Below are 14,002 nucleotides of genomic sequence, written 5' to 3'. Positions count from 1 at the left end.
CGTGAAGGAACGGACTGAAGTATAATGTTACCTTACATAGAGAGAGTTTTTAAGGACACTAGGTGGTCAACAAATTAGATCTGCTTTCAACTTAAAATTTAGCTTTAAAATGTTTAGTTTCCTATATATTTATACAGAGCTCCTCTTCTTAGCAGATTTAAATTGTGTAAAAATGAATGACCACTGAGCCCTCTTAATATTTGATTAAAGGTTCCTCGACACACAAATATTTTATTTGGTGGATCGAAAAAAAATCTTTTCTGAAATATGACTTCACAAAACAGAAACCAATATCGGCTTTTATTTATTTTAAGTAATGTTAAAGTAAAACGAAAAAAAAATTTAAAACAGAGTTATAAGTCCAAACAGTGGGGTAAACTTTTCATCATTTTCATCACTAATTCTAGATGCTGCACTTGCAGGGGTTTAACGGTCAATGTAAATATAATTCATGATCAATAAAGAGTCTGCTCTTTCATCGCCAATAAACAAATTTCGTTATATAGTGACTTGTATCTCGAAATAATTTTAATGTGTTTTTACTCTTACAATGAGATACATATAGCTCGTTGTGAAGAGAACTACTGAGTATATCTTGGTACAATATCAGTATCCTGTTATAACGAAACATTTTTTTTCTAAAATATATTCCTCCAGTTACTTTAAGTTTATATGAATAGGAATTTCAATTTTAAGCAACTTTCTGTTTACTGCAAAAATTGACAATATTGTAGAGATTATTTTACATATAACAAGAAATGGTACTGAAAAACTTGAATTTTTTAGGGAGTCATCATTCTACAGGGTCATTATTCTACGTATAAAAATGACTCCCGGTCATCATTCTATGGGGGTCATTATTTTCTGCTTTCTGCGCCGGTGAGTTGCGCACACTATTAAGCACGCATTTAAATTTTGGGGTATTGTTTGACAAAGGACACAGTTGTCTGATGAATTTACAATGAGCTGGGAAATGATTTCCCAGCTCATTGTAATAATAATAATTATTAATTTTTAATTAATCATATTATGAATATTAATATTCTTTGGAAGAAAAAAACCAAATGATATTTCATATGATTAAATTCAGAAAAAATATTCCCTAGCTACATGTATTGCCTGAAGTGTAAACATGAAAAGATTGTACTCAATTTTATTATTTATTAGAGTCAGCATTTGACCAGGCTGTTTTTGAGCAGTGGCAGCAGGACAATTATCTGTTTGTATCAACAAATGCTTGTAAAGAAGTTGAAAAACTCATAAAAAGACAGAATTTGGTTATTGTGGCCGGTCATTCAGGATCAGGAAAATCAGCTATCATTCAACACATTGCACTTAAATATAGGAGTCAAGGATGGATCGTCAGACCGGTTAATGATGTAGCAAAAATTGTTGATGCATATTTGTTGCAAAGCAAGATCCTTTTCATACTCAACGATCCAATAGGCAAAGAATCATTTGACGAAATGGCGTATAGTTCATGGAGGAAACACGAAGATCCTTTAAATGCTTGTTTAAAGAAAGTCAAACTGTTACTGTCTTGTAGAAAATATATTCTGAATAATAACAGAGTAAAAGGAGTGTTTAAAGAAAAATTAAACATTGTAGACATCAGTAATGGAGAATTTCAATTAAATGATAATGAAAAAATGCTAATTTGGAACTGTCATTCCTCAAACAAAAAACTATCTGAGGATGAATTTGCAGAAATATTTCGAATTGAAGCATATTTTCCATTATTGTGCAAACTATATTTTAGCAATGAAGAAAACCTTAAAATAGGACTGCGATTTTTTAAAGAACCTGTAGCGGTTTTTGAGGAGGAAATAAGAGATTTCAGAGAGTTACACAAAGAAAAATACTGTGCTCTTGTTCTGCTTGTTTTTTTTAACAATGCTCTATGCGTAAGTGATTTACTCGAAAACGAAACTTCCAGAGAAAAATTTAAACGTGCATGTGAACTATGTGGAATGAAGAAAAACGCTGCGCCTTATAGTATTAGTGACCATCTTGAATCTCTGAAGGGTTTTTTTGTTAAGAAAATAGGCGACGTCTTTCATTTTTATCATGACTTTGTGATGGAGGTTACAACATTTGTGTTTGGATCAGATTATCCCGCTGATACAATTAAATACGCTGACATTGATTTCCTCAGAAAAAGAGTGAATCTAGAAAGTTGTAAGGAAAAAACTGACCAGTTTACTATTTATCTTAGCGACAAATACATTGATGATCTTGGTAAAAGACTCTTCACTGGCATGTTTGGAGATCGTTTCTTAGATGTTTTTTTTAATCCCTGTTTAAAGAATGAAAAAGTGGCGGGAGTTTTGATTAAAGAATTTAAACACAATCCAGAAAAACTGAAGCAATTACTTGTAAAAACAAAGATTCAAATCAAAGAAGAAGAATTTATCCAGCAATTAAAAGAATCATTGTTGTCAAGATTTGTCTTTGTGTGTCTAGAAAACCAAATATCACCACTGTTTGCATTGATCGTATTTTGTCATACAGATTTATCACTCTACTGTTTGACATCTCTGAAAAATGTACCACATGTTTTCACCGATAATTGTCTGTTTTCTGCAGTTTGCTGCAATGGTTCATTGGAGTTGTTTCATATGTTTTTGAAAAGCGAAGTGGAAAAATGTTTTATAGAAAACTGGAATTGCTTGAATCCAATTCACATTGTATCAGCGTTCCATAATTTTGAAATATTATGCGAACTGATACAGTTCGACATCGATGTGAATTTAATTTTTGACAGTGATAAAAATAATGGCTACACTCCCTTACTGTTAGCTGCTGGAAACGAGACCGAAGAAAATAAAGGAAAAGATCAATCAAGTACAATAAGGTGCAAAAAAACTATAGAAATTTTACTGGAAAATGGAGCTGACATTAATTTGTGTAATGAAAACGGAGCAAGTCCTCTAATTCAAGCCTGTTATACACGAAATAAGAGTACCATACAGCTATTACTAAGTAAAGGAGCAGCCGTAAATTCATGCTTGAAAAATGGAGTCAGCCCTCTTTTAATTGCTTGCCGTAACGGACGTGAAAGCATTGCAGAACTTTTAATTGCTAATGGAGCAGACATTAATTTATGTGAGGAAGGTGGAGTAAGTCCTTTTTATATAGCTTGCCAATTCGGACACAATGGCATTGTACAACTTTTACTGAGTAAAGGGGCATCAATCAATTCCTGTTTGAACAATGGAGCAAGTCCTCTTTTTATAGCATGTCAAAACGGACACAATAGCATTGTTCAACTTATACTTGATAATGGAGTGGACATCAATTCATATAGGAAAGCCTTTGTCAGTCCACTCATCACAGTTTGTAAAAGTGGCCTAGAAAGCACTTTACAACTGTTGATAACTAATGGAGCAGAAATAAATTTACGTTTTGAAAATGGATTCACTCCTCTATTTATTGCTAGTCAAGACGGATATGAAAGCATTGTAAAACTCTTACTGATTAAGGGAGCTGATGTTAATTTACGTACAGAACATGGGGCAAGTCCTCTCCATATAGCTTGTAGTAATGGACACGAAAGCACAATGCGTCTTCTATTGAAAAATGGAGCAAACGTCAATTCCTTTGAAAACAACGGAGGGAGTCCTTTGTTTTGTGCTTGTCAAAACAACCATGATAGTATTGTTCGTGTTTTGCTAAGCAGTGGAGCAAATATTAATTCATGTTTGAAAGACGGAACCAGTCCTCTTTTAATAGCTTGCCAAAAGAGACATGATAGAATTGTGGAGGTTTTATTAAAGAATGGAGCAGACGTTAATTTATGTGGAAAAACAGGAATCAATCCCAGTCCCATTTACATCGCTTGTGAAACTCGAAATTTAAAAACAGTTGTACTTTTACATAAAAATGGTGCTGACATCAATTTGTGTAATAAAAATGGAGCTAGTCCCCTCTATATAGCCAGTGAAAATGGTGAAGATAGCATTGTAAAATATTTACTGAGTAATGGAGCAGATATTAATTTATGTTTGGATATCGGAGCTAGTCCTTTGTTTATAGCTTGTCTAAAAGGACACGAAAGCACTGTAAAAATTTTACTGAACAATGGAGCAGACATTGATTTATGTGAAGAAAATGGCATCAGTCCTCTTTTTAAAGCTTGTGAAAATGGAAATTATGGTACTGTTCAAATTCTTCTGGATTATAAAGCAGCCATTAATTTATGTTCAGAAAACGGAACTAGTCCACTTTATATAGCTTGTTTAAAAGGATATTATAGCATTGTAAAATTGCTACTCAGTAATGGAGCAGATATCAATTTATGTTTGAAAGACGGAACAAGTCCCCTTTTTGCAGTTTGCAAGATGGGACATGAAAGGATTTTGCAACTTTTACTACAAAATGAAGCAACTATCAATTCAAGAGAAATTAACGGGAATGTCCCTCTCTTTTTAGCTTGTCTTTATGGACATGATAGCATAGTACAAATTTTGCTCCGTAATGGAGCCGATATCAACTTATGTTTAAACGATGGATCAAGTCCTCTCTCTCTAGCTTATAGTAACAGACACTATAGCACCGTGATACTATTGATAAGAAATGGAGCAAGATTGAATAATTTGGAGATTTTTATAGATAATAATCAACACTGACACGATAGAAGTGGAAATTATTACTTAGAAAAAGGAACAATGTGATTGCTTTTTCATAGTTTGTCCAAACGTGCTGCTGGATTATTAGTTTACTAGTTCTAGTATTCGCGGCCGCAGGCTTAAGTCGTCTCTATATTGCATAATCATGGAAACTTTATCAGAACAGTAGTGGGTGTGCATTTATTTTCAATTTATTTGGGTTGGATGATTAATATGATAAAATTAAACAATTTTTACTTAACATTGAGCAACATTGTCGAAGATATGCATGAATCAAATTCGTTTTTCCATGCATTTTGTCAGAAGGAAAAAATTATGAGAAAGTGGTTTGAATACCCAAAATGTATATATGATACGATATTATTTAAAATATTAGTACCCTAACTAATATATGTGTAAGTAAAAATAATTGTGAAGATATTTTGCTAAGAAACATACTTGAACACTATCTAAAAGACCTATATATAAAATGTATTTTAAAATAATGGTTGTATAGCATGATTTGTCACTTATAATTAAAATACATTAGGATTTAAGTGGATATGCATTTAATTTCAATTTATTTGGGTTGGATGATTAATATGATAAAATTAAATAATTTTTATTTAACATTGAGCAACACTGTCGAAGATATGCATGAACCAAATTCGTTTTTCCTTGCATTTTGTCAGAAGGAAAAAATTATGAGAAAGTGGTTTGAATATCCAAAATGTATACATGTATATGTTACGATATCTTTTGAAACATTAGTACCCTAACTAATATTTGCGTAACTTAAAATATCTGTGAAGATATTTTGCTAAGAAACAAACACAATCTAAAAGACCTATATATAAAATGTGTTTTTAAAGGTCAAGTTTAATAAAATTTGGAGGCACAGTTTTTTCTAATTTAATTACTTCATTATTATGTTTTAAATGAGATAATAAGTCACATTTAGTTATTTTACATCGACATTCCCATTTATTTTATTCAAAAGATCATCCTACGACATATCGATCTGTAATACTGAAGGAGTTTTTTCTCTTGCGTAAATTGACGTCATCAGAGACATTCCGATCTGACCGATATACGCAGACGACAGCGTGGAAAGCGCATGTGATCGTTACAATGGTGCAGTGTGCCGCACTTAATTGTACGATAAAGTTTGGTCAGGGTCTAAGCATGTACCTATTTCCCAGAGACCCAAAATTTAAAAAAAAAATGAACTCTGAGGCTGAAGAGAGACGGGTTTGAACCCTCACAATACACCAAATTGTGCGAACGCCATTTTGACAAACGTCAGCTCTCAGTAAATCCTGACGTAGCTAACAACGTCGGATTTCAGGTAAAATCTAAAATGTTTAAACCTGGGACAATACCTTCAATATTGACTACACCAACCCCATGGAAAAGACACTAAAAAGATCTCCAAGTCAGTCGACTGAGTCGGTCATACGAAGTGGTCGGAGGTCAACAGCCATCGAAAAAATCGCAAAAAGAAGACGATATAGCGTAAGATTTTCCGTGCTCTTTTTCCTTCATATTAATATACAATCTGTTAATGTTAATGTATGTTAACCTCATGATCTTTTACGCGAGTAAACAATTATTGGCTACAAGTTCAGAGGAAATTCAAGCTGCTCAGCTGTATAGTAAAATCACGAATGGGCCTTATTTAGAGTAAAGCGTCAACGAGAGTAAACAAGAGTTGTTGCATTAAAACCATATTGTCTATTGTAATTTATTTAGCAGCTATAGTGCACATTTTTAATTAAATTTTAATTTATTAAGATATTAATAATATAATAATTCCTCAGGATTGGTGAATTTTAGGTTTTGGACGGAATGATGTACCACTGGATGCAGAAATGTACACAATGCAGAATGAAGATCAAGATATACATAACAGAGCTGCGAACGCTAACGCCCGTTTCCCGCCTACATTTTACATCCAAATATTTCGGAATTCCTGTCAGATATTTAAAAACTAAGTTTTCTACTAAAAAGTATAATCAACTCCTAATCAATTTATATCAAAATAAAATTTGTAATCAAATTATTCATTTTTAAACAAAAGTTTTGCTAACACGGAGTCTAAAAACATTCCATTGAAATCAGTCTCTTTTATGCATAAAAACTTAATAATAACATATTTACGATATATATTAAAGTAAAATTTCATATTAATTCATATCTGTTAATTAGTTTTCAAAGCAAAATTCTTTTTTTTTTGGAATGTTTTGCAGTCTGTAGACATATGTCCCCCCCCCCCCCCCCCCCCGTGAAACAACAAACCCTTTGGTAAAAATATGTTAAATAACAATAATTAGAACCCCTCAAAAGGAAATTTTGTTTCTCGGGGGGAAAGATGTTTTAAAAAACATTTCCGTTGTCCGTTATTTTCTATTATGAAATGAGCTATTTTAACCCAAAATACAAAGTTATCTCTCTTTGTTTGACCAAATCATTTATATTAAGGTGGCTCTATACACCCACAGTTTATTCCAATTTTCAATAGAAGACCAAAAAACATATGCTTATCAAATATTAAAATGACGATAGGGATACTATAGGTATCTTAAAAGAATTTTTTTTAATGTTTTTTAGTGTTTTTGTAAAATATTTTTTAAAAAGACAGCTATCAACAAATTGAGAGAAATTATATTGTCATATGATGGATATTTCCTTCGGACACATAAAAAAAAATATAACACTTCTTAACATTCAAAAATGTTATTATTGCAATTTTTTAAGTATTTCCCCAAAACATATTTTTTCATATTTTCTTACTCTGTTGACAAATCATCTGAAAAAGTTGCTTGATGTTATAAGAAAATGTATTTTAATAAATGTGAAATAAAAAATTGAATGAAAACAATTGCAAATAAACACAAAAAATATTTTAAATTTTATTTGGTATGAAAGTTCCTCATGTAAGGGTTATCGTTCCTAAGTCCCAAGGCCGAAACACCTTGGGGACTTTTCATTTCTGAGTTGAAGAAAATTTCCTAAATATAATGTTGGAATGATAAATACATGCATATTTCATTATAGACTTTGCCCTGTATAAGTGAATATATTCGCTTTAGTGCAAAACTAAGTCAAATAAATAAAGGGGAACATTGACTAGGCTAATAGGATTTATATATCCCAACCTGAGAGAAATTCAAAGCAACCCTCTCATCCCCGTTAGGTGTCGATATTAATGTGCATTAACGTATATTATAATTGAAATATTTTCACCTGTTTAGAATTTTCTTTCACGGTATTCAACCAAAAAATACGTTTTGGAAATTTTTGGAAAGTTAAAAAATTTATTGTTCTCAACGGGAATCGAACTCATGACCTACTGGTTTGTAGTGAACCCACTTACCCACTGCGCGACGGTGTAACATATCGATGATGCTATAAAGAAACTCTTTAAAAATTTATACTTGATTTTATTGTTTATTTCGATAAATAATACCACACAACGTGAAGGTGTCACATACCACATTACTTGTAAGTAATGAATTTTCCAATTATCAAATTAAATCTATCCATTTAACAAATTTTTCAAAATAGCGGTTCCCATACAATTCACCTCAGTTTAAATCAGCCAGTACCGGAAATGCATGTTTCCAGATTTACTTTTTTGCGTACTGCGTCATCAAAAAGTGGTGTATAGAGCCACCTTAAATCAAAATCTATACTACTATATTAAAATAATAGAATCGAATATTTAAGCTTTAATACCGATAAATCGGAAGAGTATTGCCTTTTGTTTTATATATATATTTTAAACATCATTGGTACTTGAAGATTACCAATTTGTTTTTATTTTTTCTCAATCAAGCTTAGCTAATTAATAATCAGTGAAAATTCCTCAAAAAATTCCGGAAATCAACTGGATTTTTTGGATTTTACAATCTAGCGCGTGCGCAATACATTCACGCTAGCGGAATCTTTAGTTTATGTTTCCACAAAATCATATTTGCATTAATAAACTCAGAAACGATAGTACAAATACGGATAAATTTTCATTGGAAATTTAATTGCTATAATATTCTGTTCATATATAATAATTTTATGATTCCTTCATGATTGAGAGAAATAAAAGAATAACAAATATACATATTTACTTAGTACTTAGCCTACTTTGTCTTCGTGTACCTCTTAGGAGAGTGAAGATATAATGTATGGATTGTTTTATCGTTAAAATGAAAAAATATATTAATGTCCTACGGACCCGGTTTTACGACAGAATGCGTTCCGTGTATTGTCTCTGTAGCAAAGAAAATACGTGTACATTGTTGAAAAAGTGTACTAGAATTTTTACATTATATGGAATAAATTTTTATATAAAAGGTATTTACAGTCGGTCTCAAAATGGTTTATTATGATTAATTTGACTGTTATTTTCAATGCTTCTTCATTAATTTTCTCCAAAATCGCTACAGGGCGATTCTGCAATTTGTTGTTACATTACGGGTATATGTGAGGCATTAATAATAAATGGTTACATTGAAATTAATGTTAAAACGGGCTTAAATGTATCTATTTCGTAAATGTCCGATATGCAATGTCAACCCGTGCACGCACGGGTCAAAGTCTAGTATACATAAATGTTTACATTATTATAAAAAATTAACTTTAATTAGACAACTTTCAAAAAATGACTTTTAGTTAGGCGGCTAGACAATGCTATCGTTCGCGGTCCTTTGTTTGTGAACTACATATTTTGGAGAAATTAGTCATATTTTGTTGCTACTCAAGAGTATTTTGTTAAAGTATGACCGTGGCGAGTTTGTTTATAAAATTCGAGAATTACTATAAATATCTAATGCAATTTACCGGTATCTCTTATCAGTGGTAGCTTTTTGTTCTTAATGGCATAAAATTTGAATTACTAAAAATTGATTCCCTATGATGAAATAAATCATCTATTGGATTGCATTGGCACCTCTGATAAGATGAAAAAACTATGCACATATATTCTTAATAAATATGATAACAAAGCATAGTTTAATATTAAAAAGCACTTGTCTTGATCCAATCTTCAATAATGACTCTCATTCAGCGACGGCATGTAAGCATTCAGACAGATATAGATGTTTTACCTTCTCCTGGTGTGGAAAGAATATCTACAGGTACCCAGACTGATGACAGCTGCATAAATGATTTTCTTGGCCACAGCTTTGTGTCCAGTATTGAAAATGACAACAATGATGAAAGTGAGGAGAGTGATTTAGACTGGGTTCCGGAAAGTGACAACGGGGAGCAGAATGATATACATCACGATATTAACCCCGCCAAAGAAAGAAAGTTTATTATGCCCATGCATTGATCTGAACAGTTACCAATAAAGCTTATTCCATTAATAGACTTAAATCTTTCGTTCCATCTATGAACTGCAGCTTGTTAATTTTTTACCTTAAAAAACAACTAAATGGTCATTGACGAAATAATGTCATTTATTAATGACGAATCAAAAACTTGTACAAATAAACCACATCACAAACAGGGAGATCCCTGACAAAGTCAATACTTAAACTTATTAAAATGACTTATGTAACAGGTACTGTGGGATCTCCCTTATTAGTTAAAAAACACCTGAACAAATATTGAGATCACCCGGTAAAATATAACCAAAAATAGTAAACAACAATGGCAGGGTGATCTCCCTTAATATAAACATGTAAAAAATTAAGGTGGCATATACAAAGTTCTGCCATAAATCTAATAAAACCATGATGCACACAATGTAAACATTAGAATGGATTTCTGATATTGGCACAAGCTATTATGACTGTTTTGAATTATAAAATTGTTTGGACGGTTAGATGGGGATGGTGGTGGGTTAAACTTTACAAAGCGATCAATATCTTAGATTACGGAAACACGTCTTTCTCACACTTGAGTTTAAAACAAAAGTTATATACACGTGATCGAAATACTCTCATTTCATTGGCTAATGACAAGGTACAAGCACAGGCATTTATAAATAGATACATGATGGACAAATTAACTAAAAATAACCAATAAAAACCGGAACTTAAATTAGAATTTCTAAAAATAGAATTAACGATACAATGATGACATAAAACATATTATTTGGCAATAATATTTCATTGTGTTTGAATCTTGTCTAGATAATTTATTTACATCTTGCTGTAGTTGTTGGTTCCCATGCTCCATGTCAAAGACAGTTTTAGGTTCTTACATCGATATTAAGAGCTCTTGTGAAAACTGTAACACTCAGAGAAAATGGGAAAGTCAACCTACATCAAATTCTATGCCATTAGGAAACTTGATTATTGCTGGAGCTATTTTGTTTTCGGGTGGCAGTGCTCACAAGTTTTTAACATTGTGTATGCATGCTTCAGTGCAGATGTTCAGTATAGGAACATATATAAAGATCCAGTCTTTGTATTTGGTCCCAACTATAGAAAATGTTTGGCAAAGAGAGCAGTTACATCTCTTTACTACAGCACGAGAGTCTGGAGAGACGTTGAGACTGGGTGGAGATGGACGATGTTTCTCCCCAGGCCACACTGCCAAATTTCTTTCTTGTACCTTGATGGACCTGAAGACAAACAAGATTCTGGATACACAGCTTGTGCAGGTACATGTATTTGTATGTCTTATTTTTTATTTTACAAGTTTGACCGTGAAATATTTTATGCAACATTATGGTCAAAGTGTGTGCTTTTATGCAGTACATTTTTGAATTCTAGAAAAATGAAGTTAAAAATTCTTATGCTATGGAACTGGAAGGGTTACAGAGAGGACTGGCTAAAATAGCAGAAGAGGAGTTACAAGTTTCACATTTAGTAACTGACCGTCACTCCCAAATAAAAAAAAGTACATGCGTGAAGTCCATCCCGAAGTTGTACACTGGTTTGATTGCTGGCACATTGCAAAGGGTATGTTTTTTTTTAAATTTGTACTCTATCAAATATTTATTTTTATCTTAAAAATTAAAACGCAAGATATTAATGTCTGAATTCCGTGAGCAAGAATTCATGTAAAAATCAATCAGAATTTATAGATTTTGAAAACAAAATTTAATTTCTATTTGTTCCTTGAAGGTATTTTTAAGAAGTTGGAAGCAGTGAACAAAAAGAAGAACTGTGAGATCAGAGGCGATTGGTCTAGGTCAATCAGCAATCACACCTACTGGTGTGCAATGAGCAGTGAAGGGGATGGGGAGCTGGTATCCCAGAAGTGGTGTTCCATTTTAAACCATGTTTGTAATGTTCATGAAGGACATGGTAATAAGTTCTCACGGTGTGAACATGGGGATCTTGAAGATCGTCTTTGGATTAAGAAAGGTACTTCTAGCTAGCACAAGATTAGAGCGACATACTTTTAAACTTGTATCAAACACTTTGGGCTTAACACTACAGGTTTTTACAAACTATTAATTCAATGGTGGTATTTGAAAAATGAAAGTAATAGTACAGTATTAGTTCACTTGAAAAAAAATTCATTTCATACAATTTTCAATTATCACATCATAATTCTAACTTGTATGATTAGATTCTCAGTTACATGTACCTTGTCTTTATCTTTTAATTTAAGGGAAAGGGAAGACTGAGCATGAAATTAATCAATTATCATTTAGTGATAATTTCTTGCACTTTACATTTCAATGTTATTATCAGGTTTTAAAGCTTACGAGGAGTTGGAGAAAATTGTCAAGGGCAGACTTCTGATGACAGATATCAAGAAAATATCCCCAGCAGAACAGACATCTGGACTGGAGGCCTTTCATAAAGTTCTGTGCCATTTTGCCCCAAAGTTTGTGCACTACTTCCATGCACAGATGGGAGCAAGGTAAAGCAAAAATTGGGGAAATTCAAGCATTCAATTTTCTTTTATCATGAATTTATAATACAAACATAAATGACGTTATTTTTTTGAATAGGTTACTTTTAGCTGCCCTCCATATTAATGAAAACTCTACCAGACAGCAAGCGAAAAATCAAAATGGCGATTTGATTTATAGTGTTTCATTCCCTAAAGGAAGGCATGGTGAAGGAGTTGCCAAAGAAGTGAAAGTCAAGCAAACCTTCAGTAGGTGCAAGTTAACTAATTTCATAACAGAATGTTGACATCTTTTGGTCATATGCTATCACAACTACATTTTCTATTTACAGATTACACTGATGAACTTTTTGAAGAGCTCATATTCAGAAGAGAAGTCCACAGTTCTTTTGCAGAGGCCCGTGCTGCCAACGCTTTAGAAAATCGACATAGGCCAGTTCCAGTAGCCCAAATGGAACAAAGAGCAAGGAAAGAAAACATTGTAGCATCTCATAGATCCAGATTTACTGATTGAAAACATCATAAATATACCATTAGTTTGGATACTTAAAGCCACAATAGTTTTGCGAAGGAAATGTCTGTCGTATTTTGTTCACACAACAAGAAGGCAATATCCGTCTATTTTTCTTTCCAAGTCTGTGGTAAATCCAACGGGCAAATCTTCTGTATGCTAGATATCTGTAGAGTCTGAAATTAAAAGGAAGTGAAAAAAATACAATGAAAAAATAAGTTCTATAGTATGCAATGTTACTTCAATTTACTTCCATTCATAAGCTGGTAATTAATTTAGAATGATTTCACAGTTACTCCCCAAAACCATCAAACTTACTCGAGAATGAATTGACCTTCTTCAAGTCTACCGTTATCATAATATGAAGTTTCTAAAACATAATGATTTAAGCAGTTAACTATGAAGCCTTCATGTTCAGTGATGCATTCCAAATCCTGTTCCTCAACCTTGCTGTCTACAACATTGGTGTGCCTACAGCATTTGTTTTCCTTTGCAGTTGGCATTTGGACACAATTTCCACATGAACACCTAAATTTTATAAAATGTTAATAATTTCATTTTAATTTGGGACACGTCCATGCTCTGATGTGATAATGTGGATATCGTTATAGAACTTATGCCACGACGAAGTACTAGTAAATAAATTCGAATTTGTCCGGAACAAATGGTTCAAATTTTTTAGAGATTGACATTGCTGTACGTGTTTGCGGGACATAGACTACTTCATGAAATAAAAAAATATTTACGACAATGTCATGACAGTTCTTAATAGAACGTTCCCTTGTAGGTCACAGTTGCACTTGACGCCTGTAAATAAATGTAAATAGTAGGGGAAAAAATGAAATTTATTCAGTTTAGAGAGTGAAGACAATCGTCATTGATAATCCTTTTGTTTGTTTGTTGGGGGGGGGGGGGTTGAAAATGTGTTTTAGCAAAGATCGTCATGAACAGACTGCAAATTGATAGCACTGTGTATATATATAATATAAAGTATAATATCTTGATATTAAAGCGTGTGTATTGTATATTGCAGTTTCTTTAAAAAAACATCTTTATTAAAACAAGACGTGTA

At 32.5% G+C, this 14,002-nt stretch overlaps 1 protein-coding gene and 1 non-coding gene across 3 annotated transcripts in view; both read left to right on the top strand.

Moving 5' to 3' along the window:
• LOC117684213 (uncharacterized) overlaps positions 1-6,694 on the top strand; it is a 45,497-nt gene extending 38,803 nt beyond the window's left edge. Inside the window, exons 7-8 of one of the 2 annotated variants that reach the window (XR_010712033.1) lie at positions 1,168-6,122; positions 6,444-6,694. Coding sequence is in view for 1 of the 2 variants with exons in the window: in XM_066079330.1 (XP_065935402.1) it covers positions 1,168-4,628 (3,461 nt within the window). In the remaining variant the exon portion in view is untranslated. Of the gene's footprint in view, positions 1-1,167; positions 6,424-6,443 lie in introns of those variants that run through there. The other variant, XM_066079330.1, reaches the window with a different exon arrangement.
• Positions 6,695-10,698: 4,004 nt separating this feature from the next.
• Positions 10,699-13,599, top strand: LOC109619685 (uncharacterized). Its single transcript, XR_010712032.1, has 6 exons — positions 10,699-11,214; positions 11,327-11,515; positions 11,681-11,923; positions 12,257-12,428; positions 12,520-12,668; positions 12,752-13,599. It is a non-coding gene; the product is annotated as an uncharacterized protein (transcript).
• Positions 13,600-14,002: the final 403 nt, after the last annotated feature.

Source organism: Magallana gigas, chromosome 3 (genome assembly GCF_963853765.1).
Source record: "Magallana gigas chromosome 3, xbMagGiga1.1, whole genome shotgun sequence".
NCBI classification, from domain to species: domain Eukaryota; kingdom Metazoa; phylum Mollusca; class Bivalvia; order Ostreida; family Ostreidae; genus Magallana; species Magallana gigas.
This window is presented reverse-complemented; position numbering and strand designations above follow the sequence as displayed.